The sequence below is a fragment of the Akebia trifoliata genome, chromosome 13, assembly GCF_017979445.1.
Source record: "Akebia trifoliata isolate Shusen 1 chromosome 13, ASM1797944v1, whole genome shotgun sequence".
NCBI lineage: Eukaryota > Viridiplantae > Streptophyta > Magnoliopsida > Ranunculales > Lardizabalaceae > Akebia > Akebia trifoliata.
In genome coordinates, this window is record NC_141387.1 from 15,239,333 (window position 1) to 15,258,950 (window position 19,618).

The window sequence follows — 19,618 nt, forward strand, 5'->3', positions numbered from 1 at the left end:
AGATTGACTTGTGTCTTGATGATTAGATTGGCATGGAAATGTCTCCTTTCCTGTTTGTAGATTTAAGTAAACGTGGATGGGTATGTAAGAATACAGGCAGCTGTGGTTTTGCTTTAGGTGGTTTTAAGGAAATATCTTAGCTGGTGGGGTCATCAATGGGGGTGGCTATCTTTAGGTAATAGGGTTGTATACCAATGGTTGTGGACCATTTCTTCAGCATAACTTCCTCAAATGGATCCGACACTGAACTTGATTGATTCAGAAATTTATTCTGGGTTGCATCCGCATCACTGATTTTAATCAATTTCTTTTTCGGAATCAAGTGTCATCAGATCAAAATTCTATTTCCATCTCTGGCAACATTTTTTTTTTCTTAAGTCCTGTGTCATTAGATCTATTCTACTCCATCTCTTACGAAGAACTCTTGCTACATGTACTGAGTTACTTAGAATACATTTTCAGGGAAGAACAATCTAGTTCTGTATTTGTGCCGCATTTAACCCTTTAATAATCAATGTAAATTCTCAAATAATACACATACTGAATGAATGTTTTCTATCCATCCATTTGATGCAACAATTTGCCAAAATTCACAAAGTAATGAGCCCTAACAAAATACTTAATGTTGCTGTCGTTCACTCGGTAATCACACGTTAGATCGTTTCTAAATAATTGAATCATTTTGTGTCGTTCATTGCCCCCTCCATTCTCCCCACATTGCTACAGGTTTGGCTTTCTCCTGTATACAAGAAATATTTGAGTGGGTTATTTATGCATGGATATTCCAATTATTTAGTTGATGTTCTAAATGTGAATCCTAATTCTTCTTGGGACTTCAATTTTTTACTATTCCATTATTGAATTTTCAATTGGATTCGTAAATGTTGAATCCAAATTATAGTCGGCACTATTCCTGTCAAATTATCGCTGTTACTCATATGCTGATACTTAACCCCATAGCAGAAATCTCCTCTTTAGGGTGCTGCTCCGGAATTCTGTTTCCAATGTTTCTGCTGATTTAGGCCATTAAATGGTTTAAGTTCTAGTTTTGTTGTTTGTGATGCCCCTACTTCTCAAGAGAGTTTCTCTCTCATCTTTTGCGAGTTGAAGCTTATATGTGAAAGTGTTAATGAGTTGGAATTTTTCACATGGGAAGAGAGAGAGGAAATTCTCTCGTCCTAGAGAAATGGAAACCCATCTTGTGCAGTAAAGAGATTTGAAGCAGGCATTGCAGGGAACTTGTACCTATGGATGGGTAAGATATGAAGTGGCAAAGCCGTTTGATGACCAGTTTTCACTTGGGGTGATTCCTCTGTAACCCAAACAACTGGTGTTTTATCATATGTTTTGCAGTTGAGATATACGTTGGTACTAGGTTTCTCCATAATTTTTTGTACCACTAATTATTAACACCACGTATTTATTTCATTTTCATGAGCAGTGGTTTGGGATCAAAAATTTGTAATTGGTCGTAAACTGTTTTCAATTTGGTTGCAAAAATTTGTAATGGGTTGGGTCTAGGTTTAATTTGGTTGGACTGATTTACATTTAAACAAATTGAAAATATAATATACTTTTACGCAGGCTACTAGCTGTCTTTTGTTTTTCAAAAAATAAAAAGAAAAAAGAAAAATGGATAATAAATAGAGAGACGTATCCGTAGCAATCTGAATCGGTTTCAATTATAAGTAGCTGTTTGGTTACATCTCATGTATTGGCCTAAACTAACCACCTAACCAACAAATAATGCAAATTAAAGACTTTGTGGTGTCATACATCTCGTTGATCAACTCTTTGACCAACCAAAAATGATAACAATGCCCTCAATAACATTTGATCAATTTAGATTATGATCAACATCTCATAAGCAAAATAATTCATTTCTTTATTTATCTCTCTATTAAATGTGAAACGTATATAAAAACACTTTTCCAAGTTAAATTTCCAACAAAAATGTAAATAAATTAGGGGTTTTATGCAGGAGTGGAGCCAAGATTTTCTTGTACTGGGGGGAAATTATATTTGCCCGATAAGGTTGAAGAAAAATCAAGATTGAATGGTTTTTGAGGCCAAAGCTCATGGGTTTTTTTTTTTTGTTAGAAGTTGTTGAAAATAGTATGTATGAAAGAAGACCTTAGACAAGGGACAACGACATCGTTGGGGGTTGGGACAACCACCAAATATTAGATCAAATACAATGGTTTTAAGAAATCCAAGAACTCCAATGCCCCAATTGTATTTCCACACCTGGTTTTACGAAGAAGATGAAGGCATGTTTGTCCATCTCCTTCGAAATACCAATAAGTCAAGACGTCAATTTGACAAGTTGGGTTGTCAATAATTTTTACCATACCCCAAAGGGACACCTCAAATTACCCTTGAACTTATATGCTGATCTAAGAAAACTAAAATTCTATCATCTTCATGCCAATCTTAGTAAAGTACAGAAGTAGCAAGATTTGATTCTTGTCCACTTTAGTTCTTAATGAAAATTAGGGTTTGCTGCCTGTGCCGTTGAGTAGAAAAGTAAAAACTTTGAAGTTTGTCCAGTAATCTTGGATTTAGGAGAAGTTCTCCTTGAAATTCATGAAAAAAACTAAGGAAAAGCAGTAGAGCTGTGTAAGGGAATTAATAAATAATAATAATCAAACTAGGTTTATAACAGCAGATATATCCGCTGCTATAGAACATGAAATACGCCTTTGAAAGTTTGATGCCATCATTATTTTCACACTTTCTCATAAATGGAAATGCATCAAAACACTCCTTAAATTACAAGAACATAAACAATGATAAGGTTTCACCTTTCAACCATCTTTTAGTAAAATAAAATTTATTATGAATCAAATCTAATTATAAATGTTGTAATTAGTACAATAAATCTATTAATGTTACCATGTAGATATGGTCATGCACTCATGAGAGGCTTATTGAATCAAATTGAGAATCACAAACTACAACTAAATACAATCATTATCTTATAATTTTATTTAGAAATAGCTCAACTATTTTTTTAAGGAAATAGTTGTAGAACGTAAGCAAACCTTCAACACTCTATTATAAGAAAGACTCGAGATATTAATCTATATGAGAGTATACAAACTTTATGCCTAATCATATACAAGTACGTTGGTCTTAAATTCTTTCTATCCTAATTCTGTGTTGTTGATTGTTTAAATCAGTAATCTTTGCACCAAAAAAAAGATTAATTGAATGAATTTCTTCTATCATCTTGTACCTTACACGCTCATTTGATAAGAAGACTATTGCCTACTTTAAGGTGCACATTATTAAAAGATTAAGAAATTGTAAAAATGCAATTCTTAATGGACCTTGAACTATAAATGCCACCAATCAAACCCTAGACGTTAAAGTCTACAATGCAACAAAAAGAGTAACTACGGCATAACATGTAGTATAATTCAACAAAGATAACTTGAGCAGGAGTTTCAAGGCCAAACCTCAAGGATTGGGTTAGTGCTCCTAAACCAGAGTTACTACAAAATAAATAAGAGAAAAAAGAAGAAGGGAAAGATCAAATTCTCAAGTGTGTGACGAAATGTGGGAAGCAAATGCTATAAAATATAAGTAAGTTTGCTAGAGAAAAATGTAAAAGAGAAAAAACATTGGAGGGCTAAGGCATTAAGATTTGTATCATCCCTTCATCTTGATTCCTTAAGGATGTAAATCACTAGAAGGGAGAGATTCAACTAATAAGTTGATTTCCCCACCAAAAATATAACAATGAAATTCAATAAACTTTTGAAGTTAAGATTTTTCTACAAGAGATATTTTTAAATATTTAAAATTTAACTTAGAGCTATTTTGTGCAATAAGAGCGTGAAACAAGTGAGAGTCCTAAGTATTAACAATGTACGACTTAGAAAATCAAAGAAAAACTACACTTGATCTCAATAAACAATAAAATGAAATACCTCAATTTCTCATTAAAATCATGAACTTCAACTATATGGTATACATGACATAAAATATGGACAAAATACAAGAAAATAATAAGAATATGTAAAAACCATCTAAACATGAAGCTCCAATGGTGATAAGAAACCCGTAAGTCCTAATGAGAAGTGGGATGGTCCTCCTCTCTAAGCTCTGGCAAGGAGCCTAAACAAATATATTTGAACTAGTTATGAAATATAAGAAAAATGGAAAAGATGAAGAAGGTGGAGGAGATGGAGAAGGAAAAGCTCTAGGGGTTTCTAATAAAAATGTGTCCTCTCAAAGTGTTATAGAATTCTCTTCTAGAGATGAAAGAAAATAGCCAAATATAAAAGGAAGAGAGATTCAAAATGAAAGTCAAAAAATGAAAATTTCAAAATGATGCAATGTAGAGAAGAAAGCCAAAAAGAAGAAACATGTGAAAGTTAAAAATGACTAGTGGCTTTGGGAAGAAAAGGCTAATGAGAATAGAGGAGAAATGGATAGGTAGAATGGTGGGCTCTTATTAAAATTTTGAAATGGTTTTGGGGATTGTGTTGACCTCCCAAGGTCATGTCATTCTAACTTATGGGAGGGAGGGATCTTAAGTGGAGAAGGAATATTCCATAACTCAAATAATATGTTTAATGGAAGATTGTGATACTTTCACCAAGTTCCATGATTGATCAAATGGTTACGATGAGTCCAACAAGGAGAGATGGTGGAGTGATATGGTCATCATCAAAATATGATATCATTCACCTTCCATGTGTGACACATGTCTCCAAAAATACCTAAGGTGATGATATCTAAGGAGAGGGGGCCCATGGTCAAAAGGGTAGATCCAAGTTGGGCTAGGGAGGTTCATCTAGCACTCATGCCCATCTCTACCGGGCGGTGGCAAGGTACTAGAGGGCATCCACAAGACCGACTTGGGGTGAACTTTTGATTTGAGTCTATCCTTAACCCTATTGGTTGATACCTTCGGAGTGGTCTCTAAGGAATCGTCTTGCTCATGGTTCATGCGCTCCTAGTTACCTTCAATTGTGATCTGTGTCTTTTAATTATCCTTAACTCCTACCATTATAAAAAATACGTGTAATAAGATTTTTGACCACTATGACTTAATAATTGTGTTTTCATGTAAATCGAGAGTTTTATGTGATCAAAATCCAATAATGTGCTAAAAAGATATAAGAGAAAGTACCAAAATTGCACATTATCAAACACTATCTTTAAAAGAGAGAGGATATAAATATGTACATTACTCACGTGTTGTATGACTTATATAAACACCATGTCACATTACATGATAATCACAACCCTCCTGCATATTATGGTTTGGTAGATGTAAATACAACCAAATTTAAAGCAATAAAAAATGGTATAGAAAATAAAAATTGTATAAAATGAGGCCCTATATATAGTGTACTCTTAAAATAGACTTGATAAAGAGGAAGTGTGTTTCAACATCAATAAGAAAAAAAAACTTTGAGAAAAATTCAATTAATTTATAAAAAAATTGATTTTATAAATGTCTTCATCTTAGATACATGTGAATATTTCTTAAAGATAGTTGGAGCCTCCTTCCAATTCAAGTTGCATAAAGAATTAATATATGAAATCCAATATCAATTGAAATATGATTCAAACTAATTCAATTTTTATTGTTTTGAGTGGTAGAGAAGGCTCATTAACCCAAACTGACTTAATTAACTCGAAGAAAGGATTGAGAAGACATCACAAATTGGATTGGAAGCATCAAAGGTATATTTATATAATCAAGTCAAAGACTATAATGCCTACATTTGTATGAAAGGTTATGAACTTAATGTCTTCGAGGTGCGAAACATTATTAGAGGTTTCTATTTATATTAAAAAGTCGATAATCTCAATTTATAATTTAGAACAAAATTAAAATATTTAGTAGTAAATCATAATTCTAGGAAGGCATTTTCCATCGAATTTGAGAGTTGCAAGGACAGCCAATTGATAGATACATTGACCAATGATATTCCTGAACAATTTTCTTAGTTATAAAATTCACACCCCTAACTCGATATCTTTTACGTTGTGTTTGGATTGAGGGAAGGGGAGGGAAGGGAAGGGAAACTCATAAAGGGAAGGGGAGGGAAGGGAAGGGAAACTCATAAAGGGAAGGGAAGGCTAGTTTCTCTTCATCCTGTTTGGATTGAAAGGGAAGAGAAGAGAAAAAATCAAGTTTCTTTTGTTTGGATAGGATTCATAAGAGAAGAGAAGAGAAATTATTCTTGTCAAATGACTATTATACCCTTCATAGTCCAAAATATCAAAAGAAGGTTTCAATAAAGAAGAAAGTTAAAACCTTAAGATTTTTTAGAGGAAAACTTCAAATTTTTTCCCAACTTAAAGATAAAAATGTATTTTAAATTGAATGAGATAGGATTTATTGTCTCGCAAGCTATCTAATCAACTTTATTGCTTTATATTTGCAAGGGAAATGAGCATAAAAATAAGAAAATTTGTGAAGATGGATTTTTATTTTCACATGGATGGCTGATGTGGAAAATCTGGACCGTTTATCTAATAAAGTACCATTCGATTTGACTCACCTTGATGGCACCCTTGCCGTGCATAGCATGCTTGTCCAAGCATTATCGTTTCTTTTAGAGCCTTCAATTTATACATTCTTTCTGATGGGAATTATTATTGGTTTTCGTTGTACATGATCAAACCATTTCTATGTTTTCATGGTTGGGTTCGTTATTAATTGAGTCGTGAGCTACAGTGACCTCAAGATTGTACCTCATTTCGTGCATCTTAGCGTGAAAGCATTGCCTACAACTTTATTAGAGACGATGAAAGCACATATAAACTTCCTCTCTAGAATCAACGATTTGGCTTCGGACCACCACGACCAATAAGCTACACACAACACGTGATAGTAAGGCTGAAGTTCTCGAGCCAGTCAAATACTACTCCGCTCCAAGAAAATCCTATGCCACTTCAGAAGTGGTGTGGACAAAAAGTACCTGATGAGCAATTTCTAGCTGGATTTTAGCATTTTACATAATGGGCACTCGAATAGGTAATAAAGAATTATTTCAAACCCATTATCAAAATGCAATCCAATGTCTGAAAAATACTGAAATTCAATGTCTACAAATAAACAAAGATTTTTCAGTATCGACTATCGACAGATGCAGTTTTCTTATATATATTATTTTAGCACTACTGACCTCCTAATTTTTACTTATTACACACCACTTCCAATAAAATTAGACTTTTAGATGTTACTTTTTACAAAAGATAGAAAAAATGATGTCTGCATAAAAAACGAGGGTGTTGTCTAAAGCTTGTTTTTTTTTTTAAATACCAATAGCATTGATATAGTGTATCTCATGGACATTATCATAATGCATACATCTTATCTTTTTCAAGGTAATAGGTACCACACTATTCGTGCAAAATGAATTAGAAACACCAGCTAATCAACTCATAGGTGTTCCATCGTCAATAAAAAACGATTACCGTTTCCAATTTGAAACAACTTTAAGCCGTTTTAAGTAGCCATTCCTGTTTGCCAATTTTAACAAAGGAAATTTTTACCTAGAATTCTGCAAAGAGTTCTTAATCACTAGTTTAATCAAGTAGTTGTATTACATGTAAATTACTTAGGAAATCAGTGGAACAGCAAAATCAAGGCTATACACGATGGAATGGAATATTGCAAATACAATTAATAAAACAAATCAACTATCTTATTAAGTGTAATGGGAAACTCTATCCCTCCCTTGTTTCAAACACCTCTTATTACTCCATTAATGCAATCATAAATGGATGCATTCAAGTTAATTTGAAATTTAAATATAAATGTGATGTTATACATAACTTTTTTTTACAATTTTTTTTTTTTTTGAAGGTAAGCGGACAACCGGGTTGGGATTTGCTTTTGTCAATTGACCTAACCTAAGAACCAATCTGTTGCTGTGCAAGCCCGACATGGCCTGGCCTAGGCTAGCTCAGCCCAATTGAATTCCTATCTAGGCCTGTAGGGTTGAAACCATGCACGACACCTCGTATTCTCAATCATTTGGTGGGTCTCAAATCTCAATCATTTATGAAAATATTCCTTTGAGATCGTCTGTTTGGAATTTGTTATCGAAGCCTTTATCAGTCCAACTCAACCAGTGTTAATATAGTATAGGGTGGAGCCCTCATCATGTGGTGTTAAAGTGCCCCAGACTCCACAAAGACTCAAAAAACTAATTCTTTTTATCCAATTGGAACAAACCATGAATCACTAAACATGTTATTTTTGAACATGAGATCCCAACCCAAAGAACGTTTAAGATCTTAAGCTCATGAACACATGAGTTGGTTCCAAATCTTCTACAATTGGATGTTGTTTCCCTGAGTCTTTTTCAAGTCCTCTTAGATTAGCTTCATGAGCATATGAGTTGGTTCCAAATCTTCTACAATTGGATGTTGTTTCCCTGAGTCTTTCTCAAGTCCTCTTAGATTAGCTTCATGAGCATATGAGTTGGTTCCAAATCTTCTACGACGAATTGGATGTTGTTGCCTTGAGTCTTTCTCAAGTCTCTTAGATTATTGCTTTCAGTCTTGGCCCAACCTTCCTCTCCCTTAATTCCATCTAAGTGTAACTACGTAGATTCTTCAGGACTTAAGCCCAAGGGGACTAGAGTGACTTGACAGAGCAGAACCATATGGGCCATAATGGGTTCCTCCTTCCTTTGTCTCCATTTCCTCTTCTTTTCACTCTTTTTGTGTCACTCTTGCTGTTTGAACAAAGCCTACACCTACGGTGGTGGACGAGTGCGAGGGCAAGGGACAACAAAGAACCATCATGTTATTGAAGTCAAATCCCTATTATCAGCAAATGTATGCTCTGATTCCTTCACCAAAGGTAATATAAAACCATGATGCACCTGATGCTCAAGACATTGTCTCTTTATTTTTTATTTATTTTTAGATTTATAGATTAATGTACCTTTTTTCAATAACAGGATTTTTTTCTTAAATTGAATAATAGAAAATTTATTAAAAGGATAAATGAAAGTGTGAATTATTACCAAAACTAGAGATGAAATCATCTTATTTACATGGATAGCTAGTGCATATTCCAAAAATATTTTGCCGAGCGTGGAACTGGTGTGAGTGCGAATATAGGAGGGGGAAACCGAAGCATTATGAATTATGACCATCTTACTAAGGTAGAAAGACCAAACTCACCCCAAGATTATTCCCATTGTTTTCGAAATAATGAAGGAAGGGTGTTGTTCAATGGTAGACTCCACCACAGGTAATGTTCAAAAATATTTAAAATGAAAAATGTTCAAAGTGATATTTTATTTTTGGAATATTAAATAACAGATAATTGTACATAATTTTGGATTATCTTTTCTAGTTTGAGTCTAGAAAAAGACCTTGGTTTGGCCCTAGGCTATCTGTCCTGCCTGAACTTGCTTGATCCTTCAGTGGCTCACACTATGGAATGACCAAACTTTGTCCCATTGTGCCACCACCTTCATTCATATTTAACATAATCTTTTATTTGACATTTCAGGTCCAAGACGATCACTCGCAGCACTACGAATGGCTCACATAGATGGGCCTTGTGCACCAATGAGCCACAGAAACAACACAACTCTCAATCCCATCCAAAACCTCCTCCAAGACAAAACCCGGGTACGCTTCCTCTGCTCCAAAGCTCCAGTCTGTTTGGACACTAACAATTACGTAGTTACCATTGGATTTGGTATGCCCAAGCTAGATCTTTCGCTGGCATTTGACACTGGCAGTGACTTTACTTGGATTCAATGCCAACCATGTGTTGTCAGTTGCTATCCACAAGAAGACCCAATATTCGACCCCTCCAAGTCATCATCATATTCTAATATCTCTTGCAGTTCTAAGGAGTGCTCCCAAATAAAGGGGAGTTGCTCTGCCACCTCCACCTGCATCTATGGCATCCAATACAGCGTCGAGTTCTATTCAATTGGATTCTTTGCACGTGAAACAATAACGCTAACATCTTCAAATGTATTCCCCAATTTCATGTTTGGTTGTGGTCAAAACAACCACAGACCATCTGGAAAAATAGAGGGGTTACTCGGCCTCGGACGCAACAATATATCACTTGTATCTCAGACTAGTCAAATGTTTGGAAAAATATTTTCTTATTGTATCCCACCAATAGCAAGCTCTACTGGATACCTAGCTTTTGGAGCCCCCACCAAGACTGGTCTCAAATACACGCCTCTATTGACAAACCCGCGCCGTCCATCATTGTATGTCCTAAACCTATCAGGGATAAGTGTGGCAGATAAAAAATTAGCAATCTCACCATCGGTATTTACCTCTTCGGGTACCATCTTAGACTCTGTCGTTGTAATCACTTATTTTCCACAAACAGCTTATTCAGAACTCAGGTCAGCGTTCGAAATTTGATGTCAAGTACCCACCAGCTCAACCATATTCATTTTTGGACACATGTTATGACCTTTCTGGGTTCGACACGGCCACAATGGTGAAGACATCAGCAATTCCGAATAAGATATATTGAGGAAGTAACCACCACACACTCATAGGAACTGTCGCTTCCGGAATGTCGACCAACCCAAATCTCTAAAGCAATTTTAAGTCTTTTCTTCTCCATTAGAGCTGCCACCACCATGGAGATCACAGATATAAAGATTCCACAGCCAATTCTCTGAAGCATTGTTATCCCTGAGGACTTCCCTGTGATGACTCTAGCAATAGGAACAAAGAAACGATCATATATGGGAAGAAGTAGAACAATAGACAGTCCGGTAAAGGATTGGAGTGAGGCAGCTGGTATTTGGAAGCTTGATCCTATTAATCTGTCCATGGTACCTCCTTGCTTAGTGAAGAATGTCGAGATTTGTGCAAATGCAATCCCATATATCAAACATGTAACCCATATTGGAACCAATCACAGTACAGACTTTGCTTCTTCCACTTGACTAATGCTACATACTCTCCAATCTTTCCTTGAATCATTTGAAAAGTTTGATTCATCAATCAATGCTTTGTTGAGAAACCTGCCATAAAGAAGAAGGTCTTGTTGTATGTTCAATTAGAATATTGTAAAGTAACTCAAAAGCTCTCTTAGTATTATCATCATATGCATGATTTCAAGTATTGGGTCGATAATATAAATCCTACTCACCATTTAACTTGATCATAAACCTGAGTGCAAATATGGGTTTGAAGAAGAAAAACTGATTGTGGCTGATGAATGGATGAGTTTCCTAAAGTGCGAACTCCATTTTATACCATACGTAAAAAAAAGTACTCATTTTTCATTGTTTCAAAATAAGCAAAAAGAAATTCATTTCTCTTACTTGAATTGGTGAGCACCAACATTGGAGGACGTTTGCCTTGCTTCCTCTAGCATGGCAGTGGATGAAGGGGTGGTTCTCCAATTCCTTGCTGCTGCTACAAACACTTGAGCGATTCTAACAAATGGGTTGCTCCTCCTCTTTGAAACTATAACGATAAGTCCTAGTTCCGAGCAAGAAAACAATAAGTGCTGCTGCCATTGAAACATTTGGAATACCAAATCCAAGACCCCAATTCAAGTTGTCTTGGATGTAGCTCATGATAAAGATTGTAACACAGGAACCCACACATAAACCAAAATACCACCAGTTGAAGAATGAACTCTTGGACTTGCTCTCCTCTGGGTCTCGCCCATCAAAGTGATTGGCTCCAAAAGCCTGTACGCATGGCTTATGTCCAGCTTGTGCAATTGCTACTAAATACAAAGAGATGAAGAAGAAGACGACTTGGAGAGTAGAAGGAGAAGAGCAAAAGATATTGTTCTCAGTGTTTTGACAGTCAGGTGAGTATAGGGAAGTAAGAACAGCTGATAGAGTTAACAATCCGAGCCCCTGTAATTCCATCCAACTTGAAGATGATGTTTATTGATGAAAAATACCAAATATTTACTTATGATGATGATATAGAGAAAAAATGCTCATGATTTTTCTCACCAATGGTGAAAAATGCTCAAATTAATGGCTCTAAAAGTAAGAAAAATTGATTTTCCACAACCAAGATGAAAAATGAATAAATTCAATGGCCAGAAATAAAAAACAGAAAAAAATTTCAATTCATAAGTCCACCAAAAGAGAGGATGAAACACTTGAAAGGCTAGTGGATACCAACGAGTGCCTCGAGCAAACCTTTAGTGGCTCACTGGTAGTGGTCTTATATTGGGCATGTTTACATCCATTCTAGTGGCCTTATTGAGGATTATAAATACCTCTGTTCTGTTTAGAGTTGAACAGAATAACAAACAAAGAGTAGTTTATGGAGTAGGAAAGCATTCGGTTTCCACTGAAGTTCTGTGAATTCAACACTAGGAAAGCATTTGGCTCTTGAACCCAACCCTATATATAATGATAATGATTAAGTCAATAACCATACAATAAACCATATTTCCACCATTGTCGTCAAGTTGCTGAAAAAGACTATTAATACTAGCAGGGGCCACACCTCTTTGCCATATTCAATTTGGTTACATGTTTAGATCAGTCATCAGTGTACTTATCATATCCTTAGCAAACGAAACCCAATGACTTGTTAACTCACAAATGTGGGGGTTACTTATAACTCTCTAATTATCAAGAAGGATACACACATCGTCTAATCTATCCTTGTTGGACTACTTTTGTATCCATTTGGATTATACCATCCTTAGAAAGGAAAAAAATAAAAGATAAAATCAAATTGGGCAAAATACTAGCTCCACCCTTGGATAGAAGATGATAATATGAAAAAGAGGATTACCAAATTCAGCATGGACAGATGGCTGTTCTGAAAACTCACATATAGAAGTAATGGAAAGTGCATAACAAAGCATATCTCATTTGCATTAGCAGTAAACGTGTAGACATGCTGTTTGCTCAAATGATATTCAACAAAAGATAACCTAATTTTACAGAATACCTTTAAAGACCTGCAATTGTGCTGATTTCTCCTTGCAAAATTTCTCATAAATTGCTTGGAACTTGGCAAACTCATCACATTCACACTGCAACTCGTTCAAGTAGACAATCAATTAAAACCAAAACTTCAAACAGTACAGTTGAAACTAATATTTAGGAATCTAGGTTGAGCATTACACACCTCCTTGGAGCAATGGCAATCGGCCCCTAGTCATTAAGCTTTCTGCAGACATACTTGAGAACTCCAAAAAACATACAGAAACAGATTCATGTTTCACCCAATGAACACTAAGTACTAATTTGGGAAACAAGATTAAAAAACTCAGAATATTCTGCACATATACTAGAAAACAGACTCTTTAACATAATAAACATGATCCAATGAATGAAAGCAGATAATAAAAATAAATACACACACTTGCCATCCACCAAGGTTGAGGTTCATCAAAGGAAATGACATTCCATTTGCATCTGATACTCAACTAACAAGTGCATTTACCTATAAAAAAACTAAAGTAGAAGCAAATATATATATATAACCATACATACCCTCCCTCCTTTCTCCCCCAATCCAACCAAAGTTTACATGACACTTGACACAAAAAACAAACCGAATAAAAAAGACTCGCCACAAACGCACAAAAAACAAACTCAAAAGCACTTCTTGTGGACGATAGATGGACTTGATTTGTCGTACTCAACCTTTGAGATCCACATCTGCAAATTCAATAAAAATAAGTAAAGATTCAAGTAAGAACCAACCAAACTAAGTTCATATAAAGGAATCTTTTGGAACATTGCAAAACAAAACTCACCTGTTGAAATGTGCTGAATCAAGAATCTCCAGCACTATTCAACATTGTCATCAAGTATCGCAAACGCCTATCAGCCGGGTTACCAAAAAACGCCCTCATTCTTTCAGGTTTTTCGATGAGGAAAGAGTAGGCACGATCAAGTAAGTCTGAATCAATTCCTAATCGTACCAACTCATCAAAAACATCCTCCTCCGAGTAAACGCGTGCTCTAGTCCTTTGAAGAATCTCATTTCCGCCTCTAAGAATATCATTTCCTTTTCTAAGAATATCATGTCCTTGTTTAAGAATTTCATTTCCTTCTTTGATTGCAAATGCAATCTCTCTCATTGAATCCTCAAATCCAGAATTATCTATTGAAGATGATGCCTTTCTCTTCTTGGATTGTGAGGAAGTTGCAGACTTGTTAGAAACTGATTCATAAGGAGTTGTTGGTCGAGTATCTTCATGCATATCATACGAACCTTCAAAGCCCTCCAAATGGATATCATCATTTATCACCATATGATCAATATCATCAATAAGTGTTTTACCACGTCCACCAGCTTCCATCCCCCCACCTGTCTGCATCTCATTATTCCACCGTTTCACTTTTTCGAATGCAGTTTCAGCACTTTGTCCTGTTGCTCTATCCTTTCCAAAGAGTTTTGTTAATTTTTCATAATGAGGTAAAGGTGTATTCATCCACTTCTTTGCTTCGGGTTTTGCCTACAACAATAAAGAAAAAACAAATTAAAACATTATTGCATATTAATAAGTAAATTAAAGTGACATAGTTTAAATTAGTAAAAAAATTTAACCTCAATCAATGCCTTCCAAACTTCAGGCTCAGCATCCATCATCTTTGTCCCTTGATTCCAAGCAAAACCACTCAAGCCACCCTTGAAAATATCGTAACACTCAGTGAAGTTCTTTTTAATTGTTTTCATGCGGTTCTTCACGAGTTGTTTATTAAATTCATACCCAAGTCTTTCATTCAATTCAAGCACAATTTGGTCATATGCAGAGGTTGTGAAAGTCCCATTAACTCTGTTTCCATTGTCGTTCTGGTGAACAAATGCGTCAATGAGAACCGTATCCATTTGCTCATTCCATTTCCAAGCTTGTTCTTTTTCTGTTTTGTAAGACCTACTCATCTATAATATATACAGAAATAAAGAATTATCTTAATTAAGCCATAATTTGTAACATAGTAAGTTATTATGCAAACAAGATAATAATTTAAAACGTATATCTAATATCAAATAAGTTCCCAGTGAAAATTTAAACCAATAATTGAACATAGTCTTACAATACAATCATCCAGCTACAATTTTGCATGTAAATAAAAAAATCAAAAGTCACACATGATTCAGCACATAATCACTCCACATGGTAGCTGCTATGTTATCCCTTAAAATTGCTCCTAGTCTAGAGTCTTCATCATCATTCTCTCGAAAATGAACATCTTCTTGAGATTCAGGCTCATTCATGATCTCTCTATCTACTTCAGCAATAAGACGCTCATCAGGATCAACGCCCATTAAGAAATTGTGGAGAATAGAACATGCTAAAATTATCTCTGATTGCGTGTCAATTGAGTAAGTGGGCTCTGTCGTGCTTTTTATAATAGGAAATCTTTTCTTCAATACTCCAAAACATCTTTCAATTGCATTGCGCAAGGATGCATGTCGATGATTAAATAACTCTCGAGGATTTTGTGGCGCATGTGTAGAATATTCTTTCAAGTGGTAACGCACACCTCTGTAAGGTGCCATAAGTCCACTCCTAAGCATATATCCAGCATCAACAAGGTAATATTTACCTATTAAGATTGAAAGTCATTACTATAATGATATTTTTAATTAAATAAAAGAAATATATATTAATAGTTAAATAGATTACCGTTAGAAAATTTTAAATTATCTTCTCTTGTCAATGCATTTTTAATTATCCTTGAATCCGATGCTGTCCCTTCCCATCCAGGTAAAACGTATGTGAATTTCAAATCAAAAGTACATGCTACCAATACATTTTGTGTTTGATATTCCTTCCTTCCACGATATCTTGGTGCATCTGTATTAGAAACTTTCACACGGATATGTGTTCCATCAAGTGCACCTATGCAATCCTGATATTGATGTAATATATCAAATTTTATTACAAAAATAATATTTTACTATTTAAATGAATTTTATATAAAAAGAAGTAACATAATATGTTTACCTTGAAGTATGGGTAGAATCTATTATTGTTGAATATTTCTGGAGAAACTTCTGATCCATCAGGTTGTTTAAGATAGAGTTCAGCTAATGATATTATGGCTCGTAGAACACGATGAAAATGACGACTTATAGTCTCACCAGAACGACGGAAAAAAAAATGAAATGGTGCGGTTCCTTACATTTTGTGACAATATGTGAAGAAATTTGGCAACTTGCTCTTCAACTGTAGCTCGTCGAGTGTGAGTAAGTCGACCCGAAGTTTGAAGTAGATTGCATAAATTTTCAAAAGCTTCAGGCCCCATTCGTATAATATCACGACATTTTTCATTAGTCCTAAGTTCGTTCATCAATTCTTGTCTCACACACTCTCTTTCTAAATTGTTTGGCATTATAGAGCGATCCACATAATTTCTATACTCAGACTGCTTAACCAAATAGGCAGCCACAAGACAAACCACGTGTGTAGCCATACGACGCCTTCGATCCCATTCCACAACAATGTTTTTCCAAATTCGAAGACGACGAAAATAATGTTCACGAAACGACTTATACAATTCTTCATCTCTATCCATCTACAAACTACAACAATTACAATAGTAATTATAACAACTATGTAGTAATTAACCGTACACATATATGTTTACATTATAACACGAGGAATTTTTTAATCCATATAGGTGAGGTGAACGGGTACAATCTATATGTTTATGCCCCTCTTTTAATGAAAATTAAAACATAATATACAATCAAAGAGAACCCAAAGAAAAAAATATCTATAAAAAAACAACACCATCACAAAGGAGATCCCTTACACCAAATTCACAAAGGAGATCCCTTACACCAAAGGTCGTCAAATTCGATAATGCAAAGCATTAGACTATTGGATGGATTTAGTTTGTTATGGTAAAACTGATAAACTGAAAGGAGAAGAGATTTTATATTTACCAATAACATCTGAAATAATGCTAAACTTTAAACCATGCCATGAGTACAAAATATTCATAATCAATAGTACAAAAGAGGAACATGGATGAAGATTTGGCAATTGCAACTCACTGGAAATCAAAACAATAAAAAAAGAACTTCAATTTTTTTTTTTTTTTGACAAACAATAAAGAATTGTTGACATAAAAACGAGAGGAAAAAAAAAAACTCCTATAATTAAAAAAAACTAATAAAAGTACAACAGTTCAGATGTTGATGTGTATACATTTTAAAAAACTTTTCCAGTACTTATTAATAAACTTTCAAAAATTTGTGTGTATACATATTAAATTTTCATAGTACTTATATCCAAATATTTAGAGAACTCTCCAATCTTTTTAAGATTTATTATTTTTACATCTCATCTTTCAAAATCACCATTACTAGTACCCTTCATCTACTCGTATCCAAATATTTAGAGAACTCTCCTATCTTTTTAAAACCATCCTTATGTAACTTAAGAATTACTAACTAACTCTGACAGACTTCAACAATCATTAGGGCTTGGACCTATATTCAGTTGGTTGACATATATTTCAAACCAACTATGAGGTTGTGGGGATCAATTCTTACTTAACCACCACACATGATAGTTATATGTTTTTTTTTCTGATTTCTCCATCAATGGTCTGATCTACAAAGAAAAATTATGGAAAATAAGTATATGTACCCTAAGCTCAAGGTTTCAACTTTGGTACTTCACACTAAAAAGATAAACTATTTTTCATGTCCATACAGAGGAATCCTCGTTCATTTATGTCCTCAATTAAAATTAATATCATGGAGCATAATTAAAAGCAATCAATCCATCACCATGTGGTTCAAGAAAATAAATGAATCTTCATAAATTTTGAAATTATAAAGGAAAAAAAAAACATCCATCTTGTTTTTGTTTTCTAGTTGGCAAGCCCGGATTGAATCCAGAGCACATAAACCAACTGAACAATAATCTCGATCCCAATAAACGTTTATTATAATCAACCAACTACCATGTTCAGAAATGTTCAAGATTGAAATCAATTAACCCCAAAAAACCAAATCAAAAATACGAGAATGGTGACAATTAGAAATAAGAAATCCATCTAAAAAAACTTATTTTCCTTTTTTGTGGTATTTCTAAGTTTCCAAGATTATTGAAGACACTTATTAAGCAAAACCCAAAGCTCCGATACCAAATCAGTAATCTATTTTATAAAGTAAAACCCAAATATCTAAATTACAAATTCTCAAATCAGCAATCTATTTTATTAAACAAAACACAAATCTTTGATACCAAACCAACAATCTATTTTATTAAACAAAACCCAAATCTTTGATACCAAACCAACAATCTTTGATACCAAATCAGTAAACTCTCAACTCAAATTCCCAACCACCAAACACTCATAAACCTCTAAAATCTATAGAAAAGAAATTCTAACCCAAATCAACAAACACATTTTTAAGCACAACCTAAATTACCAAACACAATTTTGGAAAAAACCTAGATCACATCAACTGATACAGAAACACACAAATCTAAATAAAATGACTAAATTTCAAAACTTTCAAGAGCAAATGCAGCAAACCCAGACCATCAAAATGGGGAGAGAGAGAAAAAAACCATAATATTTGTTAATAATATTGGTTTTTTGAAAAAAATCAGAGAATGAGAAAGAGAGAGAGTATACCTTAGTTCGTCTCCTAGTCGAGCTCGTCTCTAGTCGAGTTCTTCTCCAAGTAGAGGTCGCCGCCTTCATCCCTTCTCTAGGATTTCTTCTTCGTCTTCTCTAGGTTTCTTCTTCGTCTTCTTCGTCCCTTCTCTAGGGTTTCATCGTATCTTATAACTTGGGGTGTAACTACTAATAGTTGGCCTGCCAATATCAAATTTTTTTGGAAATTTTGAGAATGTAGAGGACAAATTTGGAATCAAAATTTTGTTCCCTTCCCTTCCCTCCTCGTCACTCCGATTTTGGGGGGAACAAAATTCTACCAATTTTCCCTTCCCTTCCCTCCATTTTTCTTCTCTTCCCTCCTCACTTAACAATCCAAACAGGAGAAAAGAAGAGAAAATTGCAAATTTTCCCTTCCCTTCCCTCAATCCAAACACAGCGTTAATCATTTGGTTTTTAGGGAAAGACATGAACTATTTATTTATTTATTTAAACTCGAATCAAACTCAGACTACGAAAGACAGCCTAACTTAAAAGAGGTCTAACAAAAAGGGAAAGAATACAAAATATTTCTGGTTTGCAATATAACCCTTATCGAGTTCAAATTCAATATTACATCTCATATAACAATGGTTGCCAACTAATTTGAATGTGTATTAAATATGCTAAATCTAGGATGTGAAACTCCTCAGTCATGAATGTTATTTTCAACTTTTTCTTTACAAGCTTAGCAAAGGGTTTATAAAATTTAAGCAAAAGCTCCAATAATAAGCTATTTACGATAAATATTTAAACTCATCTAAAAAGTAGGAATCATTGCATTTTGAAACAAATCTTTATGTAAAGGATCTATATAACAATAATCATTGAGTTCAAATTTAGCCCTTACTGAGAGAAAACCCTGGCTCCACCCTTGTATGGAACCGTAAATGCTTTTCATTGAAATATGGTCAAAGCATCTATGGTTATGTGCGCTCCTATATGATAGCAAAGTCTGAATCAATGTTATAGGCACCTCATTTTAGTCTAGGTCGAGTTCAAGAGCATTAAGAACC

At 34.5% G+C, this 19,618-nt stretch overlaps 1 protein-coding gene and 2 pseudogenes across 3 annotated transcripts; 1 reads left to right on the plus strand and 2 right to left on the minus strand.

The window, feature by feature from the left end:
• Nucleotides 1-9,198: 9,198 nt before the first annotated feature.
• LOC147387979 (aspartyl protease family protein At5g10770 pseudogene) lies at nt 9,199-10,386 on the plus strand (annotated as a pseudogene).
• A 15-nt stretch (nt 10,387-10,401) lies between these two features.
• Nucleotides 10,402-12,449, minus strand: LOC147387980 (protein NRT1/ PTR FAMILY 5.10-like; annotated as a pseudogene). The gene is made up of 2 exons (XR_015171221.1): nt 11,304-12,449; nt 10,402-11,000 (listed from the first exon to the last, which is right to left on the minus strand). The product of XR_015171221.1 is annotated as a protein NRT1/ PTR FAMILY 5.10-like (transcript).
• Nucleotides 12,450-12,702: 253 nt separating this feature from the next.
• LOC147387981 (uncharacterized) lies at nt 12,703-19,341 on the minus strand. 2 transcript variants are annotated; one of them, XR_015171222.1, is made up of 5 exons: nt 18,582-19,341; nt 14,524-14,859; nt 13,727-14,431; nt 13,093-13,628; nt 12,703-12,997 (listed from the first exon to the last, which is right to left on the minus strand). XR_015171222.1 is itself a non-coding variant. In XM_086420527.1 (4 exons), the coding sequence occupies exons 1-3, from the start codon at nt 18,648-18,650 to the stop codon at nt 13,745-13,747; spliced, it is 1,092 nt and encodes a 363-aa protein (XP_086276653.1). In that variant the 5' UTR covers nt 18,651-19,341; the 3' UTR covers nt 12,703-13,628; nt 13,727-13,744. The 2 variants fall into 2 exon arrangements, 1 of the variants encoding a protein (XP_086276653.1); XM_086420527.1 differs by having other exon boundaries at nt 12,703-13,628.
• Nucleotides 19,342-19,618: the final 277 nt, after the last annotated feature.

What these genes read in the sequence shown, in the direction of transcription:
- LOC147387981 (XM_086420527.1), bottom strand. Translation starts at nt 18,650, where the DNA reads ATGAAGGCGGCGACCTCTACTTGGAGAAGAACTCGACTAGAGACGAGC. An exon ending in CGACTAGGAGACGAACTAAG is followed by an intron (nt 14,860 to 18,581) that starts GTATACTCTCTC and finishes TATATATTATAG; the next exon opens with ATGAGTAGGTCTTACAAAAC. An exon ending in TTTGGAAGGCATTGATTGAG is followed by an intron (nt 14,432 to 14,523) that starts GTTAAATTTTTT and finishes TTATTGTTGTAG; the next exon opens with GCAAAACCCGAAGCAAAGAA.